We start from the raw sequence: 27,880 nt of genomic DNA on the forward strand, positions 1-27,880 counted from the left end.
TGTCATGCATTGTTGAACTGATGTCTCTGTTTCTCCTGACCTGTCTGTGTATAAATACCTGTCTGTTTGAAGAGTTTCTTTGCGAAGTATTGCCGACCTCACCCACTGCGTACTGAGCATTTATCTCTTTGTCTTATTTTCCAGAGTGTATGACCCGTTTCTCGACTTGTGACTTTGGATTCTCCTGTTTGATATTGTTGTCTCGGACTGGCTACTGTGTTAGTTTTTAACCTTCGCCTGTATTTGACTTACTCTTTTCAATTAGCGCCCATGTTTCTATTTTTGCTCTTCGTCAGTCTGACCTGGTTTGGCTTTGACACTCTTTTTGTTTGTCCACTCATTGTTATATCTGCGAGCATCAGTCAGACATTTGTTACAATGTTTTATAATGACTAAATTTTCTTAAAAGTCCTCACTGAAAGGTTTTTCCCCACACTGTCAAGCTGTTAAATAACAATGACACCTTTGTCATAGCTGTCAGGAAGTCTTCACCCTCAGGCTCTCTGTTCTGAAATCTTCTGGCACCTTTTATAACGCCTGTTGTCACAAAGCACCTTTAAAGAAGTCCTGGTGCAGATCTCTAATGAGCAAACCAATAACCACAGTCTCTAAAGAGGCATTTAGAAGAAACCTTGAGAAACCCTGATAATCGGTGGTGTCTCTTTGAACTGTGCTCCTTCTGCCTGATATGATGTTGATGCAAGATCATGCTATGATTCCTCTTTCTCTCTGGACCTGCTTGAACGTTTTGGAACCATCTGCATGAGCCGTTCACACACAAGTTGCAATGAATCTGTTTGGTCCAGAGATGCTAATGAATTGTCTACTACAACGTTCTTCTCAAACTTGTGACTGCTAAAATGTCAACTTCAAGTAGTCAGTAGTAGTTAAAGTGACCAAAACTGCCTTCTTTCACGCCTTCATCACATCCAGGTTAGATTACTGTAACGCTCTGCTTTCTGGTTGTTCCAGCCAAAACCTTAACAAGCTTCAGATAGTCCAGAACGCTGCAGCCAGAGTTCTCAGCAAAACCAGGAAATTTGACCACAGTAGCCCAATTTTGTGTACCTTACACTGGTTGCCAGTTAAATTCTGCATTGAGTACAAGATTCTTCTACTGACGTATAAAGCTCTGAATGGCCTTGATCCTCAGTACCTCAGTGACCTTATTTCCTATTATCAACCGACACGCCCACTTAGATCACAAGGTGCTGCTCATTATTAGTACCCAGAATAAATAAAGTTACGTCAGGGGGAGGAGCCTTTTCATACAACGCCCCCCAGCTTTGGAATAGCCTACCAGTCAGTGTTCGGGATTCAGACACAGCCTCCATCTTTAAGTCTAGGCTAAAAACGTACCTGTTTAGTCGAGCTTTTGGTTAATTTGTTTTCCTAACTATGTCCCTCTTATCCCCCCCTCCCCCTTATATTATACTGGGGGCGTGGACCCGGATTCTCTGTAAAGCTGCTTTGTGACAACATCTGTTGTAAAAGGCGCTATATAAATTAATTTGACTTGACTTGACTTGACTTGCCTTCTTATTGCCAAATTACATCCGTTTTTAAGTCAAAAAGAGGCTGAGAAGCTCATTCAAGCTTTTACCTCAGTAGACTGGACTCCTGTAATGCTCTGTTTACAGGTTTTCCAAAAAGTAATTTGAGAAACTATAGCTAATTCAGAATCTGCTGCCAGAATTTCAACCCAAACTGGCATGAAAACATATCACTCCTGTTCTAGCAACACTGCACTGGCTCCCTGTACCCTTAGAATTGATTTTGAAGTCCTTTTACTTGTATACAAAGCTCTTAACGGTTTACCACCTTCTGATGTCACTGAGTCTCTATTGCTTTGTCCCTACCTCAGGTCCTCCACAGCCAGTCCATTAGACATTCCCATAAATTTGGGAAAGCAGTCTTCCTCTACCTCGCACCCGAACTGTGGAACACTGTACCAAAAAGTATCAGAGAGACTCAGTGGACATTTTAAACCTAAAACATTCCTTTTTAATCAAGCTTACAAATTGACAAAATGCTCTTTTTTGTTAATTAATGTATTTTATCTATTCTTTTAATTTTTTGTTTTTATTTTCAAACATGTATTGTATACATGTTGTATTTTATTGTAACTTATTTTGTTTAAAAAATGGATAATTTTGTGCCCTTTTTCTATTATTACTTTTATTTATTGAATTTTTAATGAATTGTTGATCTATTCTTGATTATCCTTTTACTTTTCTTTCTGTTATTTACTCATCTTTCTTTTTTTTATCTTTCTCTGTTGCTTTTACTGTAAAGCACTTTGAGCTGCATTTAATGTATGAAAGGTGCTATATAAATAAAACGTGTTATTATTAAGCAGCTTTATAAGTAACACCCCCTCATTAACTCACTCCAATTTGTTTCTTGATGTTGTACAACTTGCTTTAATATGTAAGATGAGTTACTGTTTTAACTCGATTCCTTTTCTTTCCCTCTTTTAGGAACTTTTCCTGCTGCTGTCACCCTCAGCTGTTCACTGTGTGTCTGGTAAGATTCTTGTAACACCAACAACCTAACTGAGCATTTTGGACATCAGAGCTACAAAAGTATACTAAATTTCCAAAAGTATGTGGACACCCAAACATATCACTCCAAAACCATGGGCATTAATATGGAGTTGGTCCTCCCTCTAACATCCTCCACATTTCTGGGAAGGCCTTTCAAAATTTGCTTCCACTCAGCCGCAAGAGCGTTAGTGAAGTCAGGCACTGGGGTAGAAATGTACTGCTCTGTAATGTGTTTAGTGTTGTGTTGTATGTCATTATATTCTGTATTGTGTGTCTGTACTGTGACTGTATTTAGAACATTCTCTTCTGCCTATTCTTGTTTATCCCTACATGGTCACGTCTGTCACACCTGTCACTTGTCATATCTAGGCTAAGACTAATCTTGGCATCAGCCCATTGTCTTACAAGCTGGCTAGATGTCTGGTACCTGCACACAAACGAATAAACTTCACTTCTGCAGACATCAGGCTGGTTCCCCTGGTTAAGTCAGGGTTCGGATTCTTCACTGGTAATAGGTGCTAAGGCCTGGGTCACATCCCAAAAGTGATGAAGTTCAGGGTACAACATCCATTCATTGCTTTGTGCAACTTTACAGTTGGCACTATGCATTCAGGCAGGTACCATTCTCCCAGATTTGTAAGACAGGCTGTCAGATAGCAAAGTGTGATTCATCACTCCAGAGAGCACATCACTGCTGCTGAGTCCTGAGCACATTACCTTCAGGGACAGTTTGGCACTCACTTTGGAAGACACTGAGCTCTTCAGTGCCCACTCTGCTGTCATTGTTCATCTGTGGAGACTGCACATGTCACGGGAAGGTCAGGGAGCGGACCCAAGAGCAGAGAGGAAAACCCGTGGGAATGGGTCTTAAACAAAACTGATAAGTGGAAATATTGAAATATAAAATATGGACTTATTTATTCACCTTCTTGGTATTTCTATAGTATAAGGGGGTGTAATAAATAATGTTGTGGAGACGGTGAGTGTGTTGTGCACAGCTGGAGGAAAGTAACTCCCAGCTGGATTCAAAGCAGCGACCCTGGAAAACGTGCCAAACGGTGTGACTCAAACAAAGGATTAATTCATGAAACCACCTAAAATGTCCAAACCAAAACACCTTTTAAAAAGACAGATGAGAAGCTGACTGTATTATAGCCTTCGTTTTCCTTTTTTGTCTTAAATCAGCACATTCTCTCTTTTTTCTTCTCTCCCCCCCCCCTTTTAGTGTAGATACAAACCACTGAGCACTGTACCAGTCACCCCTCTACACAGGAGTAACAAGGGTGAGCTGTTTACCACAGCCTTACATGCCAGTACCAACAGGTGCGCCTTGCTGGCACTGATTAAACCTTAGTATTCAGAGATTTTGAGTATCCTGGAATAACAGTGCCTCGCTGCTGTCGCCCTCTGCTGGCAGCACAAGCTGTATGCTTGATTTAATGCACCTAATCAATTCTAGTGCATGTTGGGGAATCAGCCACCTTTCTTCTCATGGATTCCCAGTCAGACTGAGATTCATACACACAAAAAATTAGGAGACTACCTCTGTATCTCCAGCGAACTGCACATGAACAAAAAGATCAGTCTGGGTATCACTGTGAACTTCCATCATGCTTTGGTTCCGTCTGGTTACCCAAATAATCAGTCTGCCCTTTTGTATGCTAACACCACATTCATCAGTCCATTCAAAGTCCTGAGGGTAACTAGGTAATCAGGTCAAATATTTCACTTCTGTGTTTCCTCTCAGGTTGGTGGTTTTGGTTCCTTTAAAGGACGTGACTCTTTCCAGGAGGGGGCAGTCAGAGGTAGTGTCAGGGCAATTAAATGATTTTATAAATCTTTTTTCCTTTCTCTGCCTATTTGATCCACTTTCTCCCTTTCACAGTAGATTGTTGGAGACCAGAGAGGAAGGAGAGAACGTTCCTCCACTGAGAAAACTGTTCTTTCATTTCTTGCTAGCAGAACATGCTCCTGCGGATTAGTACGGTATAAACTGACCATACAGCCACACTGAGAAGTCTGCTGGCCTCAACCACAGTGGGATCCAATGAACATCACTCCGTCGTGGCCAGAGTGACGGGCTGGAAAAATGGATTTACAAATCCCTACTTTCTCTTTTTATTTGTAACATTTTCCAACTGAAATGTTATTTGTAATTGTATTGCTATTTAAATCAAGATTTAATACAAACACATTTTCATGGAACTGAGTTTAGTCAATAGAAAATAACTGTGTAGGTCTGTATTTAAATTTGAAAACAGTTATGGTCTTGAGAGAATAGGAGGAAGAAGAGGAAGGCCAAACCCACAATCCTAGTTCATAAAATACAGAGTAGAATGATGCATTATTTACCACTTTTCATTTTCTAATTTAAAGTAAGATTCATTTATTTGTGATTTTTCACTTTATTGCAATGAAAAGTGCTACTAATTGCACTAATAAGCAACACTCTTGAAAAAAATATTTGCATGTTAATTTTATTGAGAATCAATGTGAAGTTAAATAACAAAGTATAGATTAATCAGGGATAAAACATTTCATAATTGACAATCATTTTATTTTAAGAATAATTTTTAAATTTAAAAATTTAAGTTAGTCCCACTCCAATATTTAGAATCAATATAGAACAACAGATTAATTACGCTAAAATATTAAGAAACAAAATGATCAAAGACCTATGAAAAATACATAAATATTACTAGTATTTTTGATTGCATAGTAATAAATACATAAAACAAATCTAATACCTGTGAAAAATTAATTTTTAAATTAAATTAAAGTGCAGTATATTAAGAATATTAATACTCAGAAAAACATGGTGAGTAACTATAACATGGACATGGTTACAGTGCCCAGTGTGAGTGAAAGTAATGAGGCTGTTAGATGGTTATTGTAGTGTGTGCAGTGTGATGGTCAGAAGTCCTACACACAGAGAGATGAGCCACAGTCCTGAACCATGATGTACAACACCTGAACCTGGAACACACACACACACACACACACACACACACACACAAACACACACACATTAATGTCAGTTACAGCACTCAAAGTTCACTTCAGTTCAGTTTCTGTTCCTCTCTCAGTACATAATGGGCACTACGGTCACTACAATAGTAACGTGATATGATATGAGGAATATAATAACTGTTCCAGTGATGAAAATAAGGAACTTAAATCTTATCAAAGTGATAGCACATAACAGTGGAGAGAATGAAGTGGAACCTTACTCCTTCTGAGACTGACCCTTTTGAGGAACAGTGTCTTACCCTGAGCTGTAGCATTGACTGTGTAGTTGGTCTGAGTGATGGCGGTGTTAGTTAGTGGTGTCATAACATTAGTGATGGCTGCAGCTGTAGAGCTGACGGGGTCGTCTTTGCCTCCCACAAGTCCGATGTTCAGGGTGGCCAACTCCGTCTTGTACTGCTGAGAGATCCAGGACTGCACGGCTGTGGTGTTCTCAAAGAGCTTCAGGCTGTCCAGGTTCATTCCCAGTAGATCACGCACTGTGGTCACACTCAGGGCCTGAAACACGAGCGCAAATATAATACACTGTTGTATTGATGCTGTTTCCACAGATTGTTTTGCAAAGTACTGAATTTCCTCATGGATCCTGGTTTAAAACTAAAACTTGAGAAGTCTGATTTCTGCACCTCTTTTCATTACCTGGTATTCAAGGTCATGTCTGGGTGTTTTAACCCAGGTAAAGAGAAAACAAAGAGAACACAAAGGCAATTGTGGAACTCCCCAAGGCCCCCTCAGGCGAACAGGTGAGGCAGTTGCTTGGTTTAGCCAGTTATTACAGAAAGTTTATCACAGTCATGCCAAGATGGCAGAACTGAACATGTTTTATCACTTAAAAAGCTCTTGTTCATGAAAACTGTAAACGATGGTAAACAACTTTGATTTTTCACTTTTCATACTTCTATTTTCTAACATTGTGAGAAAATTCTATTTCTGTTGTAGACAACTGTATTATTATTTCATACCGTGAGCACAGCAGGGTTCAGACTCATGAAGGTGTTGATGTCCATGCTGACGTTCTGAGTAGAAAGAGCTTGTATATCATCCACAGGAGCTCCACCTAAACACACACACACACACACACACACACAAACAGACAAGCAATCTTAATTTAGGAAGACCTGTATGAAAACAGATAGTGAAAGAACCTGTATCCATTAAAGATCATAAACATGAACCCAGCCCAAGCTGTGCATGAGACAAATTAACTTGGCCTGTTTTATTAAGTGCTTTCCAATAGATTCTGATTCTTAGGGGTTATTTCACAAATCAGGATTTCTCAGTTAGCCAGATTACTTAAGCCCAGAGATAAGGATTGTCCAGTAGGAATGTCCTCCAGCTGTTTTCCTATTAAGCAAGCTTGACTTTGAGCTTAAGTTAACTGACTAAACCAAGAAAACCTGCTTTGAGAAACTACTCCCTGGCAACCGAATGAAGAATGAGGCTTTATCTGTTCGAGGACCCATTTGTTTGTTATTGTTCTTTATTGTCCAAGTACTCTCAGTCTTTGCCAACACCATTCGCATGTATGAAGAACAACACACAAGACAACAGCCTGGACAGTTCTGATCTTTGTAGAGACACAATGTTAATAACTGATCCAAGTAGGCGGAAGCTGGCCAACACTTCTACATCTTCACCATCAATGGCAAGTTATTGATGTTTCTTGCATCCTCAATCATCTTTCTCAAGTCCTGCTTCTCTTATAATATGTTCAGCACACAGGTTGGACAAGTACGGTCACAGTGGGCAGCAGTTTCAAACTCGATATGGAACAAGTCTGTTAGTCCATTTTCTGTCATGACTGTGGCTTATTGATCAGTGTTCTGCAGAGGTTCCTCATTACAGGAACAATGAGATACTCAGGACATCCTATAATTTCACCAGGTCAACACAGTGGAAGGCTCTGCTGTAGTCAATGAACATGTTGACATTCATTTTGAATTACTTGTTTTTAATTACTTGTTTTTTTTACTTAATCCTGGGATTATTTAGGTCCAGATGTGATCAGTTAATGTATTATTACATTCTTTTGAGGCAAAAAGGATGTTTACCAGCTAGAAGCAAAAATTATACACATCATGATTTTATATCATGTATAAAAATCATGTATATCAGGATAAATGTCACCAACTGGCCACTTCATTAAAACCACCTCCACTTTCTACACTCATGTCCATTTAATTAGTTCCAGCAATGTTCTGGACCCTCACAGAGCAGGTACTATTTGGGTGGTGGATCATTCTCAGCACTGCAGTAACATTGATGTGGTGGTGGTGTGTTAGTGTGTGTTGTGCTGGTCTGAGTGGATCAGACACAGCAGTGCTGCTGGACTTTTTAAACACTGTGTCCACTCACTGTCCACTCTATTAGACACTCCTACCTTGTCAGTCCACCTTGTAGACGTAGAGTCAGAGGCAACAGCTCATCTGCTGCTGCACAGTTTGTGTTGGTCATCCTCTAGTCCTTCATCAGTGGTCACAGGACGCTGCCCACAGGACGCTGTTGGCTGGATGTTTATGGTTCTCAGTCCAGCAGTGACACTGAGGGGTTTTGAAACTCCAGCAGCACTGCTGTGTCTGATCCACTCAGACCAGCGCAACACACACTAACACACCACCACCATGTCAGTGTTACTGCAGTGCGGAGAATGATCCACCACCCAAATAGTACCTGCTCTGTGAGGGTCCATGGGGGTCCTGACCACTGAAGAACAGGGTAACAAAGTATGCAGAGAAACAGATGGACTACAGTCTGTAACTGTAGAACTACAGATTAAAACTATATGGTCAGTGGAAGTCACTGCTCTGTCGTGGTCCATAACATTGTTGGAACTGATAAAATGACAATGAGTGTGGTGGTAGTATATTGTATAGCATTAGTCTGTGTGTAAGTTATGTATATTTACCCAGATAAGAGTTGATGAGCTGGTAGAATGATGTGGGGTCACTGCGTTGGGCGCTGAATGAGGAGTTGGCGATGCTGTACAGCACTAATTTCTGATTGATGGAACATGAGGATACATTCACAGAGTTTGCTTTCCTGCAGAAAATAAAAAGAAAACTTCAGATGGGTGTATTTTACGGAAAAGAGCTCTACAACTCAAATCTGTGATATTCCTACATTGGTTACTGGGTGTGAAACATCATGAAGCTACAGATGAGAAAGCACTAAAATCTGTAGACCAATGAGATCACATAGAACATCCATCCAATTCTTCAAACTATTTTACTCTGAGGTGATCACAGCAAAAACATGCAAACATTCCTGTTCAAAGTGTCATGTCTCATCAATATTGACTTGCAGTTCGAGATTAAGCACAACACAATTTGTAATCAAGCAATTAATCTGAACTGCTTTTTATTGTCTGTGATTGCTTTTATTTATGGATGCCCACATTTGCACATCTTTACTTGTAAGCATTAATAAAGTGCTTTGAGCTCTTGGAGAAGAAGCTATATTTAAATAAAATTATTATTGTCTTTTTATTGTATTATTATTGTCATTCTTGAATTAGCAAAGCAGCCATATGGAATGTTCATTTTAATATTATGTTGTGTACTTGGTCCTACAATAGAAAATTTGTCATTTTGCTGCCTAATTATGCCCAATTCTGGGAGCAGCAGTGTTGCCAGCAGGGCAGTGCCACCTAGGGCAGTGTGGGGAGGGGGGCTTTGGGTGCCTTGCCAGGGTATACCTGGTCAGTGGTGGGATTTGAGCCCACAACCTTCCGGTTGACGGCTCACTTTTCCTACCACCAGACTACTGGCTACTGGCTACCTCCTCCCCCACCCCTCCTCACCCCCCTCACCCCCTCACCCCACCTGCTAAAAGGAAGTCCTCGATATAACATACACATATCTGTGTATGTTATATAATTCTGATATGCGTGTACTTACCTCAGGCTGTCAGCAGTGATAGTTTTGAGGACGCTGACATCCAAAGAACAGAGGTTGGAGCCGATTGCATTTATCTCAGCACTTCCCAGAGTGTTACCAGCCACACTCAGATACCTCATAATCACTGCAGCACTCTACAACACAATCACAATCACAATCATATTAATCAGTTTTCATACAAACTTACAAAAAATCATGCAAAAAACAGGGTCCGGATTCTCCATGTTACCAGCTCCTCTTTACATATATCTGTGAAATCACAGCCAGCAGTAATAATCATCCGATACCTGTAGTAATGTTTCTAACCCACACTGCAACACCAAATATTCCAGTACATCCCACATACAAACACTTGTAGATGTGCTACCTGCTCTGAGGTCCAGTCTCCATTATCTGGGTTCATCAGAGAGGACAGTGTGTCAATTGTGGTGATGTTCCACTTGCTGATGTCATCAACAGTGGCCACACGAGATGTGTAGCCCAGTAGCTGCACCACACTCTCTGGAAGGCCTGATGGGTACAGCTGCAACACATACACATCCTGTCAACAACTCACAAACCACAACTCAAAACACTAGAATAGGTAGAACTTGATCACATGCATGCAGCATCATACAGACGAGTGACAAATTAGAAGAAAAACCTGAATAAATGAGCGGAGAAACATAACGAGTGCAGATGCTTTGAGACAAGTAAACTGCTGCTGATACAATTAAATAGCCAATGAGTAGGCCCAGTTGACCTCAATTTTGGATCAAGACAGCTCAAAGTGATTGTGAAAGAGATTGTTTTTGGACATTGGGCAGGAACTTCAGTCACAAAGACAACTGACTAGTGCCTCAGCAGGAACAGTAATATAATAAATAATACATAAAATTGGTATAGCAGCTTTTACAACATCAAAAACACTAAGACTTGGAAAAAGAAGTGGTCTAACGTTTAAGAGCAGCAGCTTCTGAAAGACCTAAGAGCAGCTGTTCCTCAGGTTACTCAGCAAGGACAGTCTATTCACATCTACATAGAGCAGGACATTACTAAAGTAGAGCTGCAGTGCTTAAATTCCTTGTTACAAAGGTGAATGACCATCAGAGAGGTTAATGGTGTAAAAACATCAACACTGGTCTACAGAAATGTGGAAAACAGTAATATGGTCAGATGAGTTGTCCTTCACCATATTCTCCACAAGTGGGCAAGCGCATGTGCAGCGTAGACCAAGAGGACATTACAGACCTGAATGCTTGACCTCTACAGTGAGGGGACTAGTGGACCCAAACCATGTAAGCAACTTGCCCCGCTTCCCACCCCACAGCATAACTGAGCCACTTATGTTGTGGGGGAAATTTGCTGGTACGGTTTGGGTTCAGTGATGCCCCTAGGAACAGTGCTTCTTAAACTATGGCTTGCAACCCAGTTTGGGTCGTGGATGTGTTTGTGCTGGGTTGCGACATAAGGAGCTGATAGCAATTAGCCAGTTTTAAGAAGCTGTAGTATATTACTTTTCTTTGGATAAATCACAAATATCTTACCAACAACTGTCTCCTGTGACAACTAAAACAATTAACTATATAATACTTGTATAGGTGCATTGAACATATATTGATACCAAACTGTAACCAAAGCCAAAAAATTATTACTTATAGCAATAATTTTCCAATAATTCTCTTCTCGGGCCCCCATTGGGTATCAGTTTTCTATTTTGGGATTTGGGTCACAGACTTTAAGAACCCTTGCTCTAGAAGGAAAGGTCACTGCAAATCTATACACTATTTACTCTGACTGATCACCTTTATCCTACACTGAAACATCTCTTTCCTGATAAAGAGTTGTCTCTTGGAGGATAATGCCCCTACAGGACATGAGGGGTCACTGAACAGTTTGGTGAGTGTGAAAATGATGGAAATTATATGTTACAGCCTTATCAGTCACCAGATCTCAACCCAGTTGAACACCTATAGGGAGACTCTGGAGCCTGCATTCTCTACCACCATCATCAAAACACCATTTGAATGAATATCTTTTGGAAGAACAGCGACCCATCCCTCCAGTACAGATCCAGTTCCTTGTAGATTCTATGGCAATGCACACTGAAGCTGTTCTGGTGGCTCAGGGTGGCTCAACACCTTACCAAGTCTTCTTTATTTGCTTTAATTTGTCATCGTCAACATACAAACCAACACACACTGTCAGTAAGTTCAGATTACTATACCTGACACACACAACCACTCAAACAACCTAATCAACGCTGTACTGTTCATACTGATATTAATGCTGACCTGGTTTAGTTTGTTCAGAATGACTGCCAGGAAGCTGGTGTCTATCACTTTCTCAGTGATGGCTGCCAGATTGTTCTTTAGGAATGTGTTGTCCAAACATGCATCAAACTGGGTGAAGTCGTAGCCAAGAGGGAATGAGGGATCTGCAATTGCTGCCTCTGTGATGTTGCCTGTAGTGCATGCTGTCAGACACAGAGAGAGTAAGAGGTTTTGGGTATAGTGGGAACCAGGAAAAAGAAGAAGTCACTTTCGCTATACTTTTTTTACTTTGTAACGAGGTCAGCTTCAATGCCCCAGGTAGCCACCAGAAGATGGTGCCTATCTAGAACTAATTAAAGTTGGTCACCTAAACCTGTGCTCTTGAGACTGCACACTCAAGTCCACATCTGAGAAGTCATAAAACTATTTCTTACAGAAAAGAGATTTCTTATACTAAGCTTGTTAGCTAGTTAGCTCTTACAGGGGAGTGGTTTATTTTCTGAAACTGTTGGATGGCCTTCACTTTAGTGCGAAGACAAATTCATTGGATAGTTTTTGTCTGTAAGGCAATAACTGGTCAGCTTCCTTCTTATTTGTCTGCATTCAAATCAACAAATAAGTCTTAATACAATTTACGTTCTAGTAGTTATATTCAGCTGGATGTTCCGATACGGCAAGGCAGCTTTTAGTTACAGAGCTCCAACTGCATGGAAGGATCTGCAGAAACATTTGAAATTGGAGCAGTTTATTTCCTTGAGCGAATTTAAGATGATTGTTAAACAGCTGTATCATTCTGTTTGTTCTTGTTTTTAGCTTGGTTTGGATCCTGATTTGATTCTGTTGGTTGTGGTCGCGTTGTTTCTTTGTTGATTGTTTTGTGTGCTGCCTTCTTGGCCAGGGCTCACTTGTAAAATAGATTTTTAATCTCAGTGTGATTACCCTGGTTAAACAAAGGTAAAATAAAATAAATAAATAAATAAATAAATATTAAAGAACTGAGAGACTTGGGTTTAACCCTGGCTTTGGATCACCAGCTTAGCCACAAGAGACATTCAGCATTGGTGGACTTGACAACAATCTACAACCCCTGTGTGTCAGTGTGTGTTTATACTGCAATGTGGTTACCTGTTATTGCACGTCCGCTGACTTTGAAATTAATGTTGAATTCTGTAAAGAATCTCCTGAACTTCAGTATCTGGACCTTCTGCTTCCTCAGCAATGGAATGAATGACTTCAGGAATGTTTTCTTTGTAGTCTTCAACACACAAACAGGAAAAGGGTTTTACATAAGACATCCAACTATCAGACAATGAGCCTTCAGAAAACACTTGATAAACAAAGGAGAATGAGTGCACAAAGTGGAAATAAACTATTATGAAATGAACAGGTTTACATACAGAGCTAAACTGGTCCCAGAAGTCTCGTTTGAGGTAGAGGGGCAGGATGCCCAGCTTGTTCAGAGTGTCTACATTCCATGATGAGCGATTACTGCAGATAAACACAATGTGTATATATAACAACAACCAACAGTATATAGTATAGTTTATTTCAATCATGCCTACAATCACTCATGTTGATATTGTGCTGAAAAATAAAACCATGGGTAAAACTTACAACATATTTTGAAACATGTTTCTTATTTCTACAGCTTTGTACCATAAGCACAAAACATATCTATATCTATCTATGTATATCTATATATATGTATGTAAATGTATGTAGTTTAAGGTCTTTCTCACCCATAAGGAGTGTTGCCAGAGTAGAGCAGCGTCTGTACAGGCGGTGACCTGAGAGTCAGAAAGGTCTCCACAGTTCTTCAGTTTCTCCAGGATGAGTGGGTCAGAGTTCTGGATGTAGATGGGATCCAGTGTGCAGACCATATTACCCAGAACCTCCACCTGAGACCTGCTCAGACTTACACTAGATATACCCTACAAGAGCACAGACGACAGAAGAGTGTGAGAAGGGCTGAGAGTGTGCTTGTGTACAGAAATCAGTATCTATATTTAAGAAAGACACAAAGGATGCACAATAAAAGACAACTAGGTTGTCTTACAGTTGTAGAAACCTGAGCTCCAGTAGGAGCTGATTGAGGCTTGAAAAAAAGTGTGCACATCAATTCTCGGAAGAGGAATGCATCAATATGTTGCAGACCAAAGGACACTGTTAAGGGACGGCAGGGAGGCGGACCCAAGTGCAGAGGGGAAAACCCATGAGAAAGTGTCTGAAATGAATTTATTGAGGTGATGGAGTGTGAATTTGGTGATTGTGCACATTGGAGTTGAGGTGGCTCAGAGCCAGACTCGAACTGCCGGGAAGCACAGGCAACAATGGGAAAAACACCTCTACGAATGGGAAATAAAAAAGGCGGGGAAAGGGCAACAAAATGGGGACGCTGAAAGCACAGAGACTTCATGTTTCACCTGTTTGGTGTTTGTGGAACAAACACCTTTTGTATGGCTTGGAGCCATGCGTTGCTCAAGGCTTCTTTTGGTTTTTTAAGTAACTTTGGGACAATTTCCTTCTTTTGTTGTTCCCAGCCTTCTTTCCTTTCTTTTTCTTTTTATTTCCTTTTCTTTTCACTTAAATATCCACCTGGGCTAAGTACCGTACCGGTCACCCCTCTACAGAGGTGTGACAAAGGGCTGGTGTTTGTCACAGCCTTAAGTAGTCCACAGGTGTGCCAGGTTGGGCCTAATCAGCCCGAGGGCTTCTGGGAATTGGATATCCCTGAACTTATGGCATCTCACTGCCGTCACCCTCTGCTGGCGGCTGGCTGCAGAGGCTGGGCCCTTACAGACACCTACTGGTATGAGGCTGCATACTGTTGTGCTGGTGTAACTGTAATATTATGTATTTACTTAATGCTGCTGTAGCAGACAGTGCTTGGTATACACAGGGGCAGCCATGTGGGTGAGCCAGAGGATCAGAAGTAGACTAAAGACAATGAAGTACATCTATCTTTAATATTAATAATATTATTTATGGTTTCCAGTTCCCACAGTGAGGGGCGACACCTCAGTGGGACTGTGAGCAGAAAACATGGGGATATGAGCATTAAAAAAAGGTGCAAAGCTGGACTATAATTTGAGTTTTTTAAAGATCTAGCTCAAGTTATTTTTAAGCCCTCTTTAGCTCACTCCTTGTCTGGTCTGCTGTGTTCTCTGAATTACCACAGTTACACATAAAACTTACTTGTATCTTCTCTGTTGTTGCCTGAGGAAGAGTTTTGACTAAGAATTCACCCCGACAGTAAATGTTTTGTAGCTTGACTGGTGTGCCATAGCCTTTCAGTGCCAATAAAGTGTGTAAACATTTTGAAAACATAAACATTGTGAAAACACTTTTCTTACTTTAGCATTATAAGTGGTCTCTCAAGTTTTGAGATACTGTGTGGGTATGCAAAGGTATATGTTTTACCAGGCAGTTCTGTGCATTCTTGAACAAGATGGACTGTCTGCTGAGAACACTGGAAAGAACCGAGAAATCTGCTCCAGCCAGAGCACCGAAATATGACTTGCAGTTCAACTTCTGCACCTTTTCATAGCTGCAACGCACAAACACAATAACACATAACAGATAAACAGAATCCACAATAGTATACATACAACCAACTAAAACAGACACATTCGGTAAAGGTTGGTAAAAGAAAAAGATCATTGAAAAATTTTCTTATGGTTAATTAGCTTAATAAGTCTCCCTGTCTAAAACTACAATTAGTCCAAGTCTCCAAAACTACAATTAGACAACACCTCCATGCCAAAGATTTATTTGAAAGGCATGCCAGAGCTTTTCCTTTCATCTAAGCACAAACTAAGCGTGTGGACTTTGCTAGATGCTACTTGAACTTTGGAACAGGGATCTGTGTTATTTAGGCCTGTTTTTCCTCCAAAGGTCCTGGGAACCTTGTTAGGATGCATAGCATTATGGACTCCATGAAGCACCAGGAGATTGTAAATGAAAATAAACCTGCCTCTGCCAGAAAAACTAAAACTGGGTTGGAGTTAATCTTCCAGCTGGACAATGATCCAAAACAAATGTCCAAATACACACAAAATAGACCAGCATTATAGGAGGATTAATTGCTGTTATGTTAGCAAAGGGAGTAACACAAAGTGCTAAATACAGGGGTGCCTATAATTTTGGTTTTGGTAAAAAATATTTCTGACAACAGTTTTTGTTTTTCTGAGATTAAATTTACTTCATTTTTCTTTACGTCTTTAATGTGAGATTGAACTATTGATGAAAAAGCTTTCTTCTGGCACTCCTTGTAATAGTTTATTGGCATGAAGGTGGCAGTTCATAAACTTGTAAATTAATTTTAGACTCTGATCACAAACACAATATTTTTTGTAATTTAACAGAAATAGTGTTTTCGTTCAAAATGGCACTTTCTACAACTGCTAAGCGTCTGTTTGCCTGATAGTCACTTTAGTATTGAATGCATGTCTAATGCAGAATAAGCATCGTGTATGGATAAGTTAATAACTACAACCCTCTTCATGTTTTCTTTAGTATAGTTTACATACAGACAGCAGTGAATACTGTGTTTGTGTTACACACCTGTAGTAGAGAAGCATGTCAGAAGGTAAATCAGTGAAGTTCAGAGATGAATCGTCTTTCATGTAGTTGTACATGCAGGTCAGCTGCAACACAGAACACACTAAGTTACATCATTGTCATACTAGACATGCTCTTTCACATCCTCCTTCACTGACTCCAAAATACCACCTCACTGTCCCAACCAGTACTAATCTGAAGTCTCAAAACAGTAAGACAGTCCTAAAAATATGACTGTTTTTGGGACACTGTCCTGATGACACTTAATTCTGGAAAACACCATCGACTATAAACACCAGCCCACTGTAGATCAACCTCCCTGAGAAGATGGGCTTTTAAACCCAAGCTTTCACATTTTAGCAAAACAGAACCACTAGAGCCTTGCATGACTGGCAGCATGGCGTAGCTGTAGTTCAGCTGGTGCTGGCTCTGAAGAAGGCAACCTTACAGACTGACTTTGGTCTCACTCTGGCAGAGCAGCAACCTACTTGGCTCTAATAGTGGCAATAAACAGATGCTCTATGCAGCAAATAACCACAGCCAGCATGAAGGAACAAGTGGCCAGTTGGCATCACCAAGAAAGAGGAAGCCTGAGTGCTTTGGTTGATTTTCACTACTGCACACTACCCATAAATCAATGCTTCCACCCTTAAGAAACCAATTGCTTCTTGCCTTCTTGTAGGCATTCACGTCAGAACATCTAAGACAGGACACTCATCTCATCACATCTGGGGCAGTCGTGGGCTGGAGGTAAGAGAACCAGCCTTGTGACAAGAAGGTCGCTGGTTCAATCCCCTGAGCCGACCGTACGTGAATGAAGTGCCCTTGAGCAAAGCACCTAACCCCCAACTGCTCCCCAGGTGCTGTGGATAGGGACTGCTCACTGCCCCCTAGTGTGTGTGTGTGCATCCACTAGTGTGTATGTGGTGTTTCACTGCACTTTTCAGACCCTACTGCAGATGTACGCCTGTATTTAATCGGTAGAGGACAATCAATGCAAAACCAGCCACCACTAGTTGCACAAACTGGTAGTGTTAGAAGCCTAATGTGTATGTGCACCCTCTTTTTGCACAGCCTTCTTTGAAAAGCATATCCATTAGGAAGAGAAGGGGATTGATTTGCATTTTAGCTGTCATATAGCCCATAAACTGTGCGTTTAGGCTCATGTGCCAGTTTCAAGCACAACATGTGAGCAGAATGTGTCTGATTTTTGCCTAAAACTTGCACAAAAGGCTCAGTACATCAGGCCTTAATATCAGCAGAGTGTGTATCAGACTGTATGTACCTGAGACTCTTTCAGGAGGACCTTGCTCCTGCCAGCACGTGATCTACAGGCTTTCACCAGCTGTATGATTTTCTGCCGTGGTAGTTTCTGAACTGAGCTGCAGGTGAATCCCTGCAGTATTGATTCTGACAGCCTGCAGGGGGAGACACGTGCACAATTAAAAACAAAAACCTGTAAATTTTAGTACTGAAAATGGCAATTAAATGACCAATGTGACTAGACAACCAAAGACTCTCGCATTTTCTGCTTTGTTTGCGTTCACTCACTCTTCTGCATTGTCACTGGCGCTGGCCACTGAGCTGAACAACACCACAGCCTAGAAAAAGAAAACAAACAAAAAGACATTTAAACATTTATTGGATTTTTCATACTTATACTTCAAGCAGTGTTACATCATTGCTACAGAAAACAACGTATTTTGAGTGCATGTGTTCTGTTACCTGTTCTTGTCTCCAGCTCTTCTTGTTGATGAGTGTAACATTAACAGAGGTGGGAGATGACAGTAGCACAGGTGGGATATACCCTGCCAACGCATCTGGGACATTCTCCACCACTTTAGTCTGGTCTACAGAGACAATCTGGGAGACAAGGTGGGAGAAGAACTGACTGATGAAATTTTAGTTGATTTTCTTGTAGAGTAAACTTTATAAGATTCTTCAGAAATGAGACAGCATGCATGGACTGGTTGACTGTGATAATTTCTAGATGTGTCTAGCAGAATTATTTGGATTGACAGAATTCTGTAGAATGTGTGTACTTGTCTATGAATGAGTACCTTCTGGACGTATGTCTGTTGCAGAACCACTGGTGCTGACAGAATGTTGTTGATGAACGTTGGATTCTGGGATACAGACAGAAGCTCAGTGGATGAGATGTTGGAGAGGACTGCTGAAGGAACGCCTCCTATGAGTGTGCCCAGGGTCACCAGGGAGGAGCCTTTGTTGATCTGTCAATCAGTAAATCAATTCTGATTAAATATTCAGCCAGTCAGCTTTAATTTGAGGCTATGGACATTAGGTCAGAACGGCAACATCTCTGAACAGCAAGTAGAGATCTGGTATTATAATTTGGCGGAAATGTAACTCTTCTATTATAGTACTCCTAAAATTCATTTAAAGTATGACTTGATAAATGAAAACCTGTATACAGCTACAGCATCTGCCCCCACAGTCAGAAACATCTTCAGAAAAGTCTTTAAGCCCAGATTACTGCATAAACAAATGTTGATCGAGAAACATGTCCTAATTTAAGAAATCATGTTCACCCCAAATCTCTCCAGGACATTATGTATATAAAAGGCTGTAATTCCTGTATGGTTTACCTGATACAGAGAAAAAATACTACTAAATTACAGCTAACATTCTTAAACCTCACAGACCTTGTCTATTTTTATATCCAATGTGCTGGTGGATAAAGCTAAAACAAAACAAATAAAAACTAATATTTTTGGACTGTACTGAAGGTAAGAAAATTGTGCAGGATGTAATTGCTTGAAGTTATGTACCCCGTTTTTAGATATAACAAACACTCAACAGACTCTCAGTAACATCAACACCATATCAATGATGTAGCACATGTGAACCCATGTAGATCATCAAGAGACTTCCAAGCAGGTAAGTAAATAAAATTGGTTTCTAATCTGCTTCATTCATTGAATTCATTTCACATCTGTAGATGTTTAACCGAGAGGAACTGAACATTAACAGGTTTAATAAAGACCATCACCATCCTCAACAAGCTGATACAGACACACAGACACCATCCTGTACCTGGAGACACACTGGATTAGGGTTTGGCTAAGGTTAAGGTTAGGATTAGGGCCACTGTTTGAGTTAGGATTAGGTTTTGAGTTAAGGTTAAGGTAGGGATTAGGATTAGGGCCGACGTGAGGGTTAGGATTAGGTTTTGGGTTGAAGTTAAGGATTGGGTTTAGGATTAGGGCCAGGGCGATGGTTAGGGTTAGGTTTTAGGTTGAGTTTGGGGTTACTTTCAGGATTAGGGCCAGCGTGAGGGTTAGGATTAGGTTTTGCGTTGAAGTTAAGGATTGGGTTAGGATTAGGGCCAGGGCGATGGTTAGGGTTAGGTTTTAGGGCCAGGGTGAGGGGTTAGGATTAGGTTTTGTGTTGAGGTTAAAGTCAGGGTTAGGGTTAGGGTTAGGGCCAAGGTGAAGGTTAGAATTAGTTTTTGTGTTGAGGTTAAGGTCAGGGTTAGGATTAAGGCCAGGGTAAAGGGTAGAATTAGGTTTTGGGTTAAGGTTAATGTCAAGCGTAGAATCTTGAGGCACACCATAATTAATATCTTAATATCTTCTGAAGTAATGGACCCACACTAACAAAATATATTTCAGGTAAATGTGTACAACCATCATAAGACAGTTTTAGAAAAAATCTGTATAATGTACACTCACGTTAAACCCTGCAGTAATGATGCTCTGGATGATGTTGTTGACCTGACCCTGGTTCCAGCCTGTGATGACGCTGAGTACTGGCAGGGTACTGTTAATGACACTGGGGGTAGCACCGCTTATCTGGCCCTCAGTCAGACCAATGCTCTGGTTGCCGAGCGACTGGATGGTGTCCGTGGACAAAGTGGGGAAGTTTGCCACAAGAGCTGCTGTGACCTGAGTGAAGAGGAGGATTATGGGCAACTCACATTATTAGAGAAAGACTGGTTAAGAAAGAGACTGATCACTGAAATGGTTAAAAAATTGGCTCGATTTACCTCTGGACTAATTTGTTGGCAGGATATTCTGATACTCTCAAGGATGGTCTGGCTGTCTGCAGCTCCAAGAGACGCAAACATGGAGCCAGGAGCTCCACACAAGAGCACACCTGGCAATCTAAACAAAAAACACAAGCTCAAACAGATAAACACCTATATGTACATAGACACAAACAGATGTACAAATAAGTTAGGATTCTGGATGTATAGCTGTAGTATTTAGTTTGTAGTGTGGTACCTGAGGGGACTGAGGTTAGGATTCTGGATGTATAGCTGTAGTATTTAGTGTGTAGTGTGGTACCTGAGGGGACTGATGTTAGGATTCTGGATGTATAGCTGTAGTATTTAGTGTGTAGTGTGGTATCTGAGGGGACTGAAGTTTGGATTCTGGATGTATAACTGTAGTTATTTAGTGTGCACTGTGGTACCTGAGGGGACTGAAGTTAGGATTCTGGATGTATAACTGTAGTTATTTAGTGTGTAGTGTGGTACCTGAGGGGACTGAGGTTAGGATTCTGGATGTATAGCTGCGTGCTGTAGTATGTAGTGACATCGGCTGCAATCCCCGAGTTGTTAAACAGCTGAAGATTCTCTGAGTTTTCCAGAAACACACTGATCTACAGAACACAATCAGACTCAGTAAGTTATAAAAACATTATGTGTATGGTAGTGTGTGTACACCATTTACTAGTAACATAAATAATTAACATTCAAAGTAGCATGTACACGTGTGTGTGTGTGTGGGTTTGGTTGTGTTACCTTGCTGTCTGATACGAAGGACTGGAGGTCAGTGAGGGAGATAAAAGTGATGAAGAATCCAATGTTGTTAGCAAACCATGCAGTGGAATTCAGAAGAGGATCAGAGGAGTTATAGCAGCGGGGAGAGCCATCTGGAAGGTACCACAAAAACACAGACATATACTCTACAGTACAGATAAATATACAGTAAAGACACAATGAGGAGAAATGTAGCTGTGCTTACCGCTGCTGTTCAGATAAGCCTTTATAGAGCTGTACACATCAGCTGGGGTGAAATCAGTGGCTGAGTAATTATAGTTCTTCCCCAAGACTGACACCCTGCTCATAAAATACAGTAGTCATTTTCTGCAGAAATTAACTGTTTTAAATAAAAAGATGTCATTATTTGTGCTCAAAAAACATTTTAACGCTGCAATGAACAAAGACTCACAGTTTCCTGTATGACAGGCAGGAGGCGCTGCTGAGCTGGGTGGGGCTGATGAGCTGAGAGCTGAGGAAGGGCAGGTACTGAGCCAGTCTTACATTAAACCACTGATCCACCTCATCCTGAGACGAGGCGCTGAGAGCACGAGACCAAACGCACCCCAACGTCTGTCTGCCCACAGCTGCAGATACAACCGGCTGCTGCACAGAGAAACAGATGGAAAGAAGAAGAGAGAAGGAGAGATTTACATATGGATCACTGCATTAAATAACTCTCAGAGAGTGAAACTGAGTGAGAAACAGCAGAAATGAATGAAAGAAAAGCTGTACCGTCTGCAGGTACTGGTTGGTGCTGTTGTAGTTGTTGAGGAGCGTGCAGAGATCTGACCCGTTCCTGACTGTGTTCGGCCCATTTAAAAACTCATACAGTTCTTTCGGAGAGATGGAGCTCAACAACTACAGGACAGAGAGGAGAGCAACACAGTCATTATACTGAAAGAGATATGTGGATACATTCTCACCATTACTGACTGTTTAAGTCATGGACCATTAACTAATGTATTACTGAATGACTCATTGACTGTATTTCTAGCTGAATCCTGCATTTTCCTCAGCAGTACCTCTTGCTGTCGGTTGGCTGGTATAACGGACAAAAAGGCACTCAGGTCAGGAAATCCAAAACTGAGGAAGGAGTTCTTGAGGAAGACATAGAAGCTCCCTCCACCATAGCAACCCAAACTATTTGGCCCTGTGGAGCATAAACAACATAACAATCAAAACCAAATCTCAATGTGTTGACTTTTTTGTTTTAATTAGTTCTTATTAATTTGTGAGCAAAGGGCATACCTGTAAGGAGTTCCTGGATGTTGCTGTAGATTTGAGTCTGTGTGTCGCTGTTGAAAGATGATCTCAGAGAGTCCAAACTGCTCACTCTGTTACAGCACAGGAAGAAGTTCATCACAGTCATGCTACACAAACAAGACACACACTTCTTCCCTCTCTTTTACTTTTTACATAGGCCCATATTAAACATTCAGCAGAAACAAAATGCTGCATTATTTCTGCTCTTAGAATATTAAACATAATCCTAGAAACATTAATTGTGTTTCTGAATGTGTTTCTTACGCTGCCTGTCTGGTGTTGCAGCTCCTTCCTTTTATGATGTTGAAGTATGGTGTTACATCTGCGGCAGAGAGGCTGGAGAGGAGGGGCCTGAGCCGAACATTCACCCACTGCAACACTTCTGAATCAGGCACTGCTGAAGAGGACAGACCACCTCTTGCCAGAACAGCCTGGAGGAAAGCTCCCTTCACCTCACTGGAGTACAGTGATGCATTCAGCTGAGATAAAGAGATTTCATCACACAAACAAGGAGAAGGAATTAGAATTACATCACGAAAGTCTACCGGCTCACCTCTGTTCATCACTCAAACCGGCATCGCATTACTGGACTCATCATGCCTCATATTTACTCTTGCCTTTATCTTCATAGTGTCTGTTTGCAAAGTTTCTCACTTTGCTTGCAGGTTACCTTCTCCTGTCTCCTGTCTCCTCAGCACTTCTAGATTTGGCACGTTAGGCAACTTTATCAGCATTGACCTGGTACACACTCTCCATATATCAAGTTGTCCCCAGTAACCACTCGTTTTCATACAAGTTCTAGATGGCAGATTGGTCACTTTGATCTCCAAACTTGTGTGCCTCAAATTAAAGGCCATTCAGCACCACAAGGTGGACACTATGAGTACCTCATTATGCCGTTTGGTTTGTAAATGCACCAATGGCCAAAGGCCACAACTGCGAAAAACTCCAAAAGTTCTTGAGGTTCGCCCATTTTTATCAAAGACGTTCAACAGGAACATCGGTACTGTGGCAGCCCTACTCACATCTTCTTTAAGTGGACATATCTGCAAAGTGGTGAGGATGGACAAAGTAACTACTGCCTTTCTCAATTTCAAGGTACATTTTAACACAGTATATTCAGAGTTCTGGTGGCCTGCTATGATCTGATATGATGTGAGTACCTATGGTCACTTCTGTTCAGTGCATGCCACCATAAAATCACTATCCAAAGCTCACAAAATTCAGCCCCACTATAGTCCCATTCCTGATAACACAAGAATCACAAACATATATCTCTATTTTGTTAGAGACCTGCCTACATTTGACAGATACACTATCCTACATGTGGTTGTCAATAGAGTCATGCCACATCTGCTTTTCGTCCATGCCAACAGACCTCCATGTGGTTGAGGCCATGTTCCAGCAGGTATTCTGAGTATCTTGGTCTTCCTGAGGACATTGTTTACAACCAGGGTCCTCACTTCACCTCTCAAGAAAGTAGACGGACTGGGGATCTCTGTCAGCCTCACTTCAGGATACCACTCAGGCAAACGTACTCATAGGCAGTGGATCAGTTAAATCAGCAGTTAGGAAGGTTTCTGTGTATCTGATGCAAGCAGCAACATGAGTGATCTCAATTTCTATGTGTACAGAGACAACACACTGAGGCACTCTTCGAATGGATTAACACCTTTCTTAGTGTCACCCCAGTGGCCTTTTCCCAAGGAATCCAGTCCAGACAGCCGATCTTGTGGTTGATGGATTATTTCTGCAGGTCTGAAAGGGTTTGAGAGGCTTCCAAAGCACAGCTACAGAGAATGGTTTGATGGCAGAAAGAACTGGCTGACTGCCAGCACAGTGTACCTTTCATATCTCATATTTTCTCCATCTGCACTGATCACAAGGGATTGGAACCTCCATCTGCACCTGAGTTTGTCAGCCTCTGCCAGCTGCTGTTTAGGGCCAATGTGGCTTTCTATATAATGCAGTTGCCACAGAACTATCTTCTGACTTATCTATCTGTACCTAAGCTTGAGACACATGGTTCTTCTGTTTACAAAGTGAAGATCCTTCTAGACTCCAGGCATCACAGCTAACCCTCAGCCTGACCCGCTGACTGATGTGCCATTTCCATGTGCACTGTCCTGTTCCTTGCAGCATTCTGAAGCTGGAGTCATTCATCAGGTGGGAGATTCTATTGGACTCTGCGAATTTTACTGCCTCTCTATGGCACTCTGCATTGCTGGTCTGCTGATCAGTGGCTCCTCACTGCTGCTCACCTGCATCACTTTACTCAGTTAAGTACTCAATCATATATACCCCATACTTTCCGTTATGTTTCTTCATGAAATTTGTGAGTTTCTGAGTAATTTCTGCTTGCTGTGTATTCTCAGGTGTGCAGTGATTAGACAAATCTAGTGCATGCATTCTGCATTTTCCAATAGGAGGAACTAAAGCACAACCTCAACCTAAAGAAAGAATGAAGGACTGAATTAGTTGACTCCAAAGAATGGACAAGCATCTGCTGAGAATTGGTAAGTACCAGTATGTTGGGAGTGACGATGTCAAAGAAGGAGGCAAACTGGTTTGGGCTAATGGCTGCCATCACAGTGTTTACATCCTGAGGATCATGGAGTTGAGAGGGGTTGGAGCAAAGCTCTGCCAGCTGAGATGAAGTCAGAACCTCTGCTGCCTTCACCTAAAAGAATGAGAGAGAGAGAAAGCATGTGTGGGATGGAATTAGAGACTGAGAGGAAAGAACAATAGCACATATTTCATAAAAGGAGACATTTCAGGTACTAAAGCGAAGAATTTGAACAGCAACTGTGTTACTATTAAAAACCCAGTTCAGAAATTCATAATAATCACAAAACAGCTTTTATAATCTTTTGTTTCTTTGACTGTACTATCAGAACACTTATCAGAATGTGTGGTGAAAGTTGTGTAACTCACCCCATTGAAATCACTCTTGAGACTGATGATGTCAGAGAATGAGGCGAAACTCCTGAATTGGCCAAAATTCTTCACCATCCAGTCAGAGTCATTGCTCACTGACTGCACACAGGACTGACCTGAAAAACGGGGTTATATTACTTGGACCACTACCTCATACACACAAACAAACAAACAAATAAGTACATGCAAACATTTAACAAACCTTGGCTGGACTGGTACTTGAGGTAGTCCACTGTGTAACTGAAGACAGTTTTGGACTGTGTTGTAGACAGATCACTGTACACGTTATCAAGTCCTTTGACTCTGCAAACCCAACCACACAAAAATGAATTAATAAATGACACTACATGGAAGTGCATTGTGTGGATATGCCTATATGTATGCATATGAGGCCTTTTCTAAATTAAAGTGTTTATTCCTGTAGACAAGACTGTGCATGCAAACACAGACATGAGTGCATGTAGAGTAAAAACTCACATTTCCCTGTAGGAGTCGCAGCTGATGTTCTTGGGAATGACTGACAGGGAGCTTGGACCAATCCCAGGAAGGAAGAGATGGAGATAGGTCTGGAACCACAGGGCAAAGTCCTGTGGGCTGAAGGTCTGGGAATTGGCGCACCAGAGCTAGCAGTGTCATGTTCAGAATAGGGTCTGACACTGCTGTAGGGATTCTAGTCATGTTCATCTGAAAACACACAGCATTCTGGGTGAGACAGGCATTAAAAGTTGATACACTGGACAGCATCATTCATTGTGTTTAGTGGGATTATTGTGTCTTTCAAAGCTTAATATATTCATTTTTGAAAGGCTATTAAAAGTATGTGCCTGTTTGTGGACACAAGATGAAGAACACCTGTACATGTCAGCAGATCAAAGATACTCACCTGTACTGCACTCTGGCTGAAGGATGTAAAGAAGGTGTTAAGTTGTTTCTGATCTGAAGACTTGAGCACACTGCTGAACACCTCTCTAACCACAGACTCATTTCCCATCACTCCTGAACCTGGCTGCAGGATCAACTGTGCCTTCTGTTCACCGGTCAGTACATCTAACACCGCCACCTACAGGACAAAACATGCACATCATATCTTCTTTAGTTACTGAAGGAGGGGTATTCCACAAAGCAGGATTTATCCTAAGCCATAAATAAGGACTGTGATATATTACTAACTGGTTATCTTTGATGAAAATATTACTGATATGAAAAATAGCGGTAAAATGTACTTGTTAACTGTAGAAAAAATTACCATAGTAAAAATAAAACAAAAACAAAGTATAAACCAAAAGTATAATATACAAACTAAAGTAGAACTAAAAACAAAAACTAAACAAAAATCAAGAAGTAAACAATTTGGTTTTGTATTTTCAGTGCATGAAGGGAAGTTTAGAATTGGACCCCTTATGGGTTTTTAAAGAAACTTGCAGCCTAGTTTTGCAAATTCTCTTGTTGTGCAACTTTAGCATTGATGAAGGAGCAGCCTTCACCAGTACTGAACAGAACTAAAGTCCAGTTTGGGATTACTCTGTATACAAGCTGGTTTCTGACTGAAGCAGATGTTTGAAAGGAGCAATGCTAAAAGGAACACTAAAAAGAAATAAAGGAAACCACATTTTGAGATGCTCCCTGTGTGCATGAGGGGATGCATCTGAACATCATAAGTCTGAAGACATATTGATATAAATGCTGTTAGAGACAAAGGGGTCACTAAGACTGTGAGTATGAGTATATTACCTTAATGAATTATGTTTGTCAGTTTATACATATAAAAATTGTGTTTGAGTTGTAACAAACATCACTTGTAGTGCATAGTTTTGTAGTTCACATTGAAATTGTGCATTATGAACTGCTTATCCTACCATTGTCAAACACCTTCTAGCACAGCTTTCACCATAACGCTAAAAACTAAAACTGAAACTAAGTAAAAACGTGAACTCTTGCTTTCCACAAAATAAACACTGAACTAAAACTACTAATGCTCCAGTAAAAGTACAAAGACACCGTAATCAAAGACAAAACTAATTTAATTTTCGAAAACTATAACAACCCTGCTATGGAAATTCTCCTTTGTAAAAAAATCACACAGATCGACTGAGCTGTGCTTAAAAGCAATATAAGGACGATGGAATGTTGCGGCTCTCTTCAATAAAATTTTATGACACTAAAATAAAACTGCTGTCAGATCAGTGTGCTCTTCGAAGTGAAAGAGGCTAATTTACCCCAGAAATGTTGAACTGTGTCAGCTGAGCGTAGGACACATAGCTGGAGAATTGGCCGAGGTTAGCAGTGAGCCAGTCTGCATCCATCTGGACATTCACTCTGCAGGCTGCATATGACAAATGAATGTTATGTTAGCAAAGCTTGTAGTTAAGGAATATTGATGTTGGTTTTCACTGTGTCTAGTGTGATGGTACTGACAGGTAACATACCTGGTTGATTAATTTGTTGTATGTATTGCTTCAGGTGTGCCAACAGAACAGCCACAATTCCCTGTTTTACATTTTCTGGCATTTTTGCAGAAACACTGCTTAATCCCCGAACACTGGAAGGAAAAGAGAAAGCTGATTTTAAAAGAACAATCAAAGGTACAGAGACACAAAAGTGCACAGGAACAAG

General features: G+C 40.9%; 1 protein-coding gene across 1 annotated transcript; it reads right to left on the bottom strand.

Moving 5' to 3' along the window:
• Window positions 1-5,007: 5,007 nt before the first annotated feature.
• On the bottom strand, window positions 5,008-27,570 carry LOC118797682. Its single transcript, XM_036556958.1, is given in 33 exon segments — window positions 5,008-5,522; window positions 5,816-6,071; window positions 6,536-6,630; window positions 8,479-8,612; window positions 9,470-9,603; window positions 9,837-9,992; window positions 11,743-11,924; window positions 12,847-12,976; window positions 13,119-13,209; window positions 13,461-13,498; window positions 13,500-13,652; window positions 15,142-15,268; window positions 16,285-16,367; window positions 17,567-17,699; window positions 17,833-17,882; window positions 18,007-18,144; window positions 18,342-18,512; window positions 19,974-20,186; window positions 20,288-20,405; window positions 20,780-20,904; window positions 21,047-21,177; window positions 21,270-21,364; window positions 21,477-21,670; window positions 21,800-21,925; window positions 22,090-22,217; window positions 22,316-22,401; window positions 22,595-22,809; window positions 24,855-25,010; window positions 25,265-25,383; window positions 25,470-25,570; window positions 25,745-25,869; window positions 26,151-26,327; window positions 27,484-27,570. Coding segments are annotated over 33 exon segments (4,356 nt in total). The 3' UTR covers window positions 5,008-5,433.
• Between the last annotated feature and the right edge of the window lie 310 nt (window positions 27,571-27,880).

The sequence above is a fragment of the Colossoma macropomum genome, unplaced genomic scaffold (genome assembly GCF_904425465.1).
Source record: "Colossoma macropomum unplaced genomic scaffold, Colossoma_macropomum, whole genome shotgun sequence".
Lineage (NCBI taxonomy): Eukaryota > Metazoa > Chordata > Actinopteri > Characiformes > Serrasalmidae > Colossoma > Colossoma macropomum.